General features: G+C 46.1%; 2 protein-coding genes across 9 annotated transcripts in view; one reads left to right on the top strand and one right to left on the bottom strand.

Annotated features, from left to right (window-relative positions):
* The window catches only part of LOC109973481 (phosphoinositide 3-kinase regulatory subunit 5-like), an 80,935-nt gene that overhangs the window by 19,947 nt on the left and 50,830 nt on the right, over positions 1-10,158 (top strand). The gene's annotated exons all lie outside the window — the stretch shown is intronic.
* The window catches only part of ntn1b (netrin 1b), a 54,962-nt gene that overhangs the window by 7,606 nt on the left and 37,198 nt on the right, over positions 1-10,158 (bottom strand). For both annotated transcript variants that reach the window (XM_020623121.1, XM_020623120.1), the window contains exons 3-5: positions 8,928-9,116; positions 4,273-4,422; positions 2,454-2,507 (exon numbers count right to left, since the gene is read on the bottom strand). In XM_020623121.1, coding sequence (XP_020478777.1) covers positions 2,454-2,507; positions 4,273-4,422; positions 8,928-9,116 — 393 coding nt within the window. The remainder of the gene's footprint in view (positions 1-2,453; positions 2,508-4,272; positions 4,423-8,927; positions 9,117-10,158) is intronic.

The raw sequence follows: 10,158 nt of genomic DNA, 5'->3' as shown, positions 1-10,158 counted from the left end.
GCACTATTGCATCCCACAGTTTGTGCCCCCCCCCCCAGAGTCTTAAAGATGCTTTAAGGTGCCACTGTGAAATGGCTTAAAGCTTATACAGATCCTCCTGTGTCCATCAAAACACTGCTCCCAACTCTTCCACTCCAGCCTCCCAGACCCATCAGTGTCCTGGCAGGCAGTGGGGGCTATGGAGGTCACCCCTGCACAAAAGAAGGTCACTGGGGAAATTAGCTAGTGACCAGCCAAATATCAGCAGGGACCGTTAGCAGCATTTCATCCACATGAAGTGAGGAAGTGAGCACTCCAGCACTGGCAGAGGCTAAATGTTCTATGGCCCCTTGAGAGGGAAGTCCACAGACTTATGATTAATGTCTCAGCAATATCCCTCTTGCGGCTGGGTCAGCATGCCAAAGGGCTCTGTTGGTGGCAGGTGGTGTCGCGCTGTCGCTAGGCCTGTTACCTTTTGTAATGAAGGAGCTGGTGGTGGGACCAGAGGCCAAAATGAAAATTGAAATCATTTGTTCCCTCCACTTTCCACTGACTGACACAAATTGGAACCAGATCATCTCTGAGTGTTGCCCCCCTCCCACTCCGTAAGCCTTGTGCTCTTTTCAGGGGGGGTGGGAAAGTTGAGCTGGGCAGTCTGAAGAGAAAGGAGGGGGGCAGTTGAGAGAGAGGGGACCTTTCAGCTTGCCTGAATATGGACAAACTTCATTATTTCTTCCAGCCCTCTGTCCAGTCTTCCCCTTTCTTCCCCATTATTCTCCATGTGAATGAGGTTGCCTGGGTAATGATGGAGGAAGAAAAAAACGCCCCTCTCCTCCCTCTCCAAAAAAAAAAAAAAAAACTGTGGTTTGGGATGAGGATCAAATTCATGTATGTAGAGAAAGCATTTCTGGTGGAATGCCTGGCTGCTTTCTGGGGTGGAAGGGGACGTAAGAAAAGAGGAAATCCCAAAGTAAATGAATTTGACAAGTCCATATCGAGCATGCCTGATTTCCATGTAAATGAAGTGGGGAGGGCGGGGGGCCTCTTTATCTCCCGTCGGCCCCTGGGGGCCTTCATCATACCTCTCTTTGATAGCTGACGTTGCCCATTAGCCCCTTAGCGCAGTCGCTGCAGTGGGCCATTACACCCAGCAGCTCCCATTAAGGTCCATGTCCTGCTGCGAGGACAAACGCCCCCTTTGTGGGTCCCTGCAGCAGTGCCACGTTCATTCTGCAGGGGCTCTGGGGACCACACTGCTCCTAATTTGGAGGGTGGTGTCTGTGTGGAGTTTCTGACAGGAATCCAAACTCCTCACAGCCTCGGCACTCGTTGTAGGAAGTGGGACTCGCAACAAAGCTGAGTGAAGCCGGTGGCGCCGCTCTCGTCACACACTGATTGATGCTCAGAAGTGACTCCGTCCATTCATACGAGCCGGTAGCAACTGATTCCTACACCACAGTTTAGTAAAGAGTCATCAGAACCACACATCCTCTGTGCTGACACAGTGTTAAACTGACATATATGATCCATCACTGATCAAATAGAAATGTAAACGCGCTGTATATATGTTGTATACATGCAGTGGTGGAAGGAGTACACAGATCGCTTACTTAAGTAAAAGTAGAAGTACCACAGTGTAAAAATACTCTGTTAAAAGGAGAAGTCCTGCATTCACAATGTTACTAAAGTAAAAGTACAAAAATATCACCACCAAAATATACTTCATATACTGTCGTCCTTGTTTTTGCTGTGCACGTGTTTCCTCCTGAACACGGTTCTTGTTCTGAATATACTTGTCGTCCTTGTTTTTCCTCCTGAACACGGTTCTTGTTCTGTGTGTAAGAACCAGCAGAAACCAGAGTGGAATCCCCCCTATGCACAAACATAGCTGACCAGTAACCAAGCTGATTCTGATAGTTAAACAGCCTGCTCGCTCCTGGTCATTAACCTTTATGAACAGTCAATGTAGTTTAAAGGACAGATGCTGAAAGTGACTTTAAACATGAGGGTAAACAGTGCTGTGGCACATGGTCTAATGTCTGCAGTCCAGCATGTTACAATAGAGTCAGGCAGGGCTTCAGTGCCGGCGCAGCAGCCCTGATTGAAATACAAACGGGTGCAAATGAAGCGTGTAATCAGATTAGGGCAGAAACCCCGGGGAGGCTGCTGGGCAGGCTGGGAATACAGGCAACGAGGCCACAGGGAGCACTGGCAAAATATCTGGGGTTGACATCAGCGGCAGTCAGACCTCACTGACGCGTGTTTAGTTGAGGAGGGAGATGATGAATGGATGGAAAAGCATGCACAGAGGTCCACATTTAATAATATGAACCAGCCCATACAGTAAAATACACTACCAGAGCAGCACAGGAGACAGCGACCTGAGAACAATGTGTCGCTAAGCAGTATGACTTTATTTAAGGGATGACTTGTGTTGTTTTATTGCTGTGAAGCCGACGTGTTGTGTTACTCACCTGACGGCTCCTCGTAGCTGCTGTAAGCCGCTGTCGGAGATGCAGCTGGGATCTCTGTGACACAGAGAAGTACACACACAGTTCACTTTTCATTTTACAGTGAATACAGGATATAAATTATCGCATGTGATGGCTCATTTTCCATTTTGTGTGAAATATACGCAGGGATGGATTCAATTGGATATTACCAACCGCTGATTTTGAGACAACAGATGTGCAGAAAAATGTGGAGTGATATAAAAGGGCCTCATGTCCCGCTCCCTCCTGACTGTGGTATGTTGTGGGTGCACGGAGCTGAGGCTGCCGGGCTTGTTAAAGTCAGAGCTGGCCGGATGTTAAATAATTCACAAGTTTAATATTACACATTACCCCAAAGATGAAGGAGAAACCAAACATATTCTGCCCTTAAAAAGCCCTGTCATCCATCTTCTACACCACGTTTGTTACCGTCCCAGCAAAATTAAAGAAACATTGTTCCAGCAGGTTCACAGATTTAAATTATGCCTGTAGATTGAGGCCAAACATCTCACTCTGATTTCTGGTCCACAGAGTCCGATTTCCACACAAGACTTTATCAGAAACATCACCCTCAGTAACATGCTGGACAATTGTAGGTGTGTACACATGGCTGTTATCTTATCTTTTCATGCCAGCGAGCTACTGGGGGCTCCTAGCTAAAGCAGCTACCATCTCTGTGTCTGTGAGCCTTTGGCGTTTATAGCCGAGGGCCTGGAATCTGCAGGCAGCAGATACAGCCAATAAACATATCAGCCGTCATTCCCTTGGACTCGTTCTGGGGATTTATTGTGAGACGGACTGTTGAAGGCACACAAGGCCATGTTAGGTGAGCCGTAATGTTGTGTTTATCTGGGCTCCGCTTTAAACAGCTAAATAGCTATCCAAAATAATGGAACATGGGTATAAACATAAGACAATAAGCCATGAATTCATAGAGAAGCATGTCTTCTCCTTTTCCGCGCTTGTCCTGAGGTAGGACAGGATTGTGATTTGTATCAAACCTCGGACTGCAGGAAAGCCTGGTCGCAACAGGATTTAAAATCTGTGATGAGATCCTTTCAATAAAGTGAGTGGGAACACTTGTAGGGGTGAAGTAAATCTCCACAGATTTTTTTTTGTGTCAAGTTCAACTTTGAGAAGGTTTGGGAGGTTTCTCCTCACAAGGATAATAATAAGGATAATCACCTTTATTTGACCAAGTTTGTTACATACAGTGAATTTGTTTCTGGTACAGAACCGAGGCAGCCATCTGTGGCGCCAACTCACACCGATGGCTCTAACCATCGGGGGGGTTCAATGTCTTGCCCAAGGACACTTCGACATGTGGACTGCCGGCACCGAGATTCAAACCTCCAACTGCTCTACCCACTGAACCAGTCACCCCTCAGAGAGGAGAAATGCAACTAGTTCCAGATGGGTGTTACTTAAACAATTTAACGTATGTACGTTCAGGTGTCACCTCTTTGTTAGAACTGGAGGGCGTGACTTCTGCAGAGCTGTGTGCTAAGCTAGCAGTTAAATAGAGGCAATGAGTAACAAAGGTAATGTGGCGCATTACTTTTGCAGATGCATCATTAGTACCGAAATTTAACCTTTTAAATTTGTGTTAGGGAAAAAAATGCCATTACATTTTGTAACGAGTAACTTGGGCCTCGTGAGAGACTGGCAACCTGTTCAGGGTGTACCCTGCCTCCCACCCCATATCCCATAGTCCCTCACAGGATAAGTGGGTACAGTATATCCAATGGATACATGAATGTGGCTGTTAACTGTGTGAGAAGGAGGCAGAAGGAGGCCGTACTGATGCAGGGAGCGATGGGCGAGCGGCTCTGCTGGTAGCCCTTTGCACAGCGGTTACAGGTGATCCCCGTCACTCCGTCTTTGCAGGGGCATTGGCCTGTTGTCTGGTTACACGTTTTCCCCGCTGCTCCAACTGGATGGCAGTCACATGCTATAGAAGAAAAGGAGAAAAAGAAAAAGAATATCAAACTGGAGTGTACCCAAGTAAACAAGGTGGGTGGTTTACAGAACCAGCTGCAATACAGCACAGTTTCTAAATGACTACACTACTATATGTGTCTGGCCTGACCTCTGCTGACCCTACATGATCCATAGAGTAAAAAGTAATCTTAGTGAGAAATCATTCACCTTTGAGCAGGCTGTGTTTTGCTTCCAGACTATCACAGATGGGGAACTTGGCCTTGCACCAGCATAAAACCAATCAAATTACTCTGCTTCCCTCCTCCCATTAAAATTCTTCATTACAGGCCGAGTCTGAAATTCCCGCAGAAGATTAAATACCTTGACCAACTGTAGTATTTCCCTGTTTTTGTGCAGTATCGGTTGGATTACAAAGTACATGTGGGTATGTGTTGTGTACTTTGAGTACCTCGAGAACCGGCCTTGTGTCCTCTGCAGCACTGTGATCAGCCGCACTGTGTGCGCTTCAGATTGAATTTCCAGTGTAAAGCTGTTTGGCAAAGAGTTCCCTGCAAATACTGCCTGAACAGTTTCCCATTAATGGACGAGGGGAATGCACTTCAAAGTCTGTTGAAGCTGTTGGCTGAGAGGATCACACTATAAATGTGAGAAATTTGTTCTGTGTGTGTGTGAGTGTGTGTGTGTGTGTGTTCACCATAAAGCCAGTGTTTGAAGTGGAAGCCTCCCCATCAGCCCTGCATGTGTTAGCAGTAGAGTCATCTGAAATTTGCTTGAAGTGGTCCACTAGAGTTGTTTTTAGTTGGAATTTATGAAGTTTCCTGAGCGTGAGGCCTTTGTTTTTGTTCAACTCGATTTGTATCATAAAACTTCAGCCAAGTGTATTTGTTGAAATTAAATCAAATGGTGAACTTTTTAGGGATTCGGTTCGTTTCCTCTGAGGTTTAAACACCGCTGTGTTTTTCATTGGAAACTACAAATGCAACAAAAACAGTCCTCACATGAAGCAGCTAATGTACAATATCAACGGTGACATCATAGAAAGATGTTTTATGTCTGTCTGTTCCTACCAACATGTGTTATCACAGTAACCATGGCGATCCATACATGGCGACCGTTTCTACACACATATTTCCTGAATCCTCATACACTGTCTGGGTTTTAAAGTAATCCAGTCCAGGGAAAATACAGGTTTCTCAGGTATGACCTGCTCTACTCAAGATGGTGACAGGAAATGATGTGGTCTCTCTGTGGAAGCTGTTTATTGTGGAAAAGATTTTCCATCATTTGTCTAACTGTTTATTGTGGAAAAGGTGGAAAAGATTTTCCATCATTTGTCTAGTTGTCTATAATTTTATGCAGCGATATAATTATCATGTTCCTTTTTTCCTTAAAAAACAAACAAACACTAAAACACTCATGAATACTATTGGTTTCACCGAGCACGTCCAACTGTGTAAATAATAGCTGACTGCTGGCAGGGCTACTCTCGACTTTCTTCAAAGCAAGAGAGGTGATGTCCTTTCCTGTCTGGATTATTTTTAATCCGGTCAGATAGAATGCTTTATGAGGATTTGGGAAATACCTTCAGGGTGTTGTCAAGTGATTCTATGAATTTAGAAGCAGTTGCCATGTACGGATGTTCGGTTATTATCATTGTCAAGGTAATAAATGACAGGCACAACCTCAGCCCTACTGTCTTAACAGGGGGTGCTTCACGCTGGAAGCACCAGTTAACCTGGGGACCTACGGAATGGCTGCGCAGGTGCTTGGCGGAGTGCAGCTCAGTGAACCGCGTACCTGCTTCGTCTCTGTGGCCTCACTGTGCCGAGTTAAAGGCCAAACGTATGAGGAGAAGGGGGAAAGGGCGTGCGCTGGGGTTCTCCCAGAGCCATGTTTACACTTTGCTCGATGAGGGGTGAAGTTGTTAATCTGGTGAAAAAGCATGAGGTATTCCACACTGCCACTGGAGATGGAGGCGCTGTTTAGTGCAGGAGAGCAGTATTTTTTCACTGAGCCTCCAACTTTTAAGCAAATAACAGAGAGGATATCTTGTTGAGATGTGGGGTGTTAGGCAGGGAGGGGGTTGAAGGAATGGGGAATGAAAGCAGACTTCCTCCTGGCTGTGTTGGCACAGCGCAGTGTTTCCTGTCCAACAACAGCAGAGCGGGATGGTTGGCTGATTTGAACAATAAATATAGCTGTCTGTAACCGATGCCACAGCGCCCTGTTTTTGTCACCTGAGGAGAAAGGCAGCAATCAGACTGTTTGGGTTTGATCCCAGAGCACTGAGCTGGCTATGTGGACAGACGGGGTGAGGGGGAGTGTTCAGGTTACTGATCCAGCTGTTTGGAGAGACTTTGCAAAGATATATGGATGTTTCTCCTTCATTAGGCAAAGTGAGAACCTCTGTTACACTAACCTGCTCCCAGCTCCATCCCCCTGAACTCCACTATTCCCCAAATAAAGCTTGTGAAAATGTTTAGGCTGGCAGAGTAACACAGTGCTGCAAAGACCCATTTGTCATTTCTGAGCTAAGTGCAGATGATCTCTCAAGCTTGTGTTCAGCACAACACATGCAGAAAATCAATCCCAGCGCTCTGTTCGACACTGATCTCTGATAGAAAACACTTCTGTAGGCCCTGTTCCTCAGTCGGAGTGAAATAAGAGGGGAGGTTTGCTGTGGCATGTAGTAGGAAATATGTTGCTGCTCCTGTGTTTAAGTAGCCATGTGGCTGAAAGATGTGTGTATGTACAGCTTCTAGAAGTCACTGATTTGTCATTGTGTGGAAAAGAAGCAGGATGGAAATGTAATGTCATTCAGGATGCAGAACAGGGCTGGATAAATATTGATTTTTTGATTAATTGCAATTTATTTTTGACCAGTTTGATTATTGATTCTTGAAATCTCAAGATCAATTTTTGCATTTGCTCCTTTTCTCTTTTAACGTGCGCTAAATGAGGCTAAGCTAAACAACTGAAACATCTCTCGGTATAACACAGCACAGTTGAACAGCAGCACTAACTGCAGCCTCCGCAGTGACCACACGGATGAACCATGAGCACAGACTGAACATCATCATCTTCATGAAGGAGGATTTACTGCAGCGCAGTTGGGTTAAACTGACTCAGTTCCTAATAAACTTACTACCAAGCTGGGTGCTTTTTAACAAGTCAAAAGCATCATCTCAGACATGAACGTAGCCAGAGACAAGCAGCGATATGTCCAAGTGTTCTGTGCGCCTTTGGGACATTGTGCCGGTGAGTGTTTGGACAAAGAGACAGCAGTCTGTTTGCTCAGGGTTTCAGAGACTGTCTTCACCCCCAGAGGATCTTCGAGACAGGAGAAGCTCAGCTTTTGTCTGCCTACACATTAATCCTTGGCAGCCTGGTCTCAAAACTGATGTGTGTGCTCACACCTGGGTGTGTGTGGGTGTGTGTTGGTGCATGTATGTGGTGAGTATGAATAGGGGAGAGGAACGATTAGCGAGTTGTTTCCACTGCTGTGCTCGTGGATCAGCTCACACCTCTGTTCTGTTTGTTATGCTTGTCTTGTCTGGGATCCACAGAGGAGCTAGAATATCTTGGGAGCTGCACGGGTCACTTCACTGACACCAAGACAGCTGGGTGCTTTTCTTTAAATGAAAAAAAAATCCCTTAATACCTGAAGTGTGAAACAGAGCACAAAGAAGAATATGTGTGTAAAACTTTAGTTCAACCCTGGGTGGAGAAAAAGGTGTTAGATCTATAAGTTCTTCACACACACTAGTTGGTTTTACCCTGAGAACCCGCGGTACTGCTGCTCCAAAGGGTCGCCAATATCCTGCCCTTGTGCTGTTCTTAGAGTTCAAGCTAAGGGCGGCAAAATCGCTAGCCAGCATGTGAATTCAAACAGCAAGCCAGCATTTCGCAGCAGAGTAGCGCTGCGACGTCGCTCTATGTCAACTAACTATGACATAAAGTTTGTGCCAGAGATAAGTGTGGATGTAGCTTTGTTGGCTCCTCAAGCATTTTTTTCGCTTCATGCAAAATTGGTTAGAATATTTCTTGCTATGTGTGCAAATGTCATGAGTAATCATCAAAACGTAACACTTGGTTCTGGACTGCCTGCTCATCCTTTCTACACAGAGCCCATATCCCTTTTGTTTCGCCTCTGGTACTACCTGCCAAGGCGGACCACATGTGCAACGACAATGGCCCGCCATTCCGTGAAACGTTCTCAGAGCTTTGAAACCAAACTTTTTCTAACTTCAGTGCAGGGACGGTGCATGCAACCTTGCACTGCGCTCAGCTTGGTGCAGCACAACTACATTTTTATGAAACACTGGTCCACAAACACAACTGGTGTTTGTGGACCAGTGTATTGCATTGTTCTAGTAGTTTGTTTATACTTGTGTATGTGAATATGCTTTCTATGGATGATAATAATGTTCAGTTCTTGTTCAGCCAGTCACAGAGGGCTCTTGGTTCAACTGTATGATCATGTTGGAGAATGAGTATGATGATTTGGCATCCAACCTTTGCAGGCTCTGCGGTGAGAGATGGACTTGGTCATGTCCCTGTAGTAGCCCTCCTTGCAGTAGTGACAGTGGCGTCCTGCTGTGTTGTGACGACAGTTGAGGCAGACGCCACCGCTTCTCCGGCCGGACAGCTTGTACAGCTCCATGTTGAAGCGGCAGCGGCGGGCGTGCAGGTTACAGTGGCAGGCTGGGCAGACACAAAGACAGACACTCAGTAATCATGTGACAAGTCCTTCCTCTCATGTTTCAGCTCGGCTTGTCATAATGCTGCAAGTGAAATAATACACCCAGCAAACCCATGCGGTGCTGTTACTGCTATGTGAAAACCATGTGACTCCAGGTTTGCTGCGTGGTCACATACTGTCCCCTGACAGCTGAGAGACTCCAAACCTTTACACTCTGAAACCAAATCATCACACTGTTTTTCTTAGCTGCCGCAAAACTGACATTTAGGAAGCATGAGCTTATTGTCCCACAGCGATGAACTCAAAACTGATGTACTTGAGAGACATCACAAAGCCTCAGTCTTCTGGTATGTCACATTACCACAACAGGTTATGGAAACAGATGGCGTGGCTTGGCCTGCTTTGGTCAGGCTTAAGAATAATGGAGTCTGGTCCAGGCTTTTTCACTTGGCCACCTGCTTGCGAATTTAACCTCAGAACCCTGGTGATGTCAGGCTGGAGAACTTGCTTCCGCTCTCCCACACATCAGAGATGCTGCTGTAGTTTATGATTTATTGTCATTGCTATTTAATGTCGACCCTGAAGTTCATATTTCTGACACACTAATAATTCATTGCCTTGGTTTCAGGCCTTTGCTGAGTTTGCTCTTATGGTAGATAAGTGAAAAAGACATTATGAAGTCAATAACCATAGATAAGGTGTTTGTAAATCATAAATATTGTGAAATTATACTAAATTAACAGGGAGTCTGGATTCATCCTCAGCTCGGAGTAAAATCTCTACACTGTCTGCCAGCCGAGAGACATAGTCCCTCCAGCGTGTCCTGGGTCTTCCCTGGGGCCTCCTCACGGTGGGACATGCCTGGAACACCTCCCTAGGAAGGCACCCAGAAGGCATCCGAAACAGATGCCCGAGCCACCTCAGCTGGCTCCTCTCGATGTGGAGGAGCAGCGGTTCTACTCTGAGCTCCTCCCGGGTGACCGAGCTCCTCACCCTATCTCTAAGGGTGCGCCCGGCCGCCCTGCGGAGAAAGCTCATTTTGGC

The sequence above is a fragment of the Monopterus albus genome, unplaced genomic scaffold (assembly GCF_001952655.1).
Source record: "Monopterus albus unplaced genomic scaffold, M_albus_1.0 scaffold292.1, whole genome shotgun sequence".
Taxonomy (NCBI): Eukaryota; Metazoa; Chordata; class Actinopteri; order Synbranchiformes; family Synbranchidae; genus Monopterus; species Monopterus albus.
The sequence above is the reverse complement of the archived record's forward strand: the minus strand, read 5'-3'. Positions and strand labels throughout refer to the sequence as shown.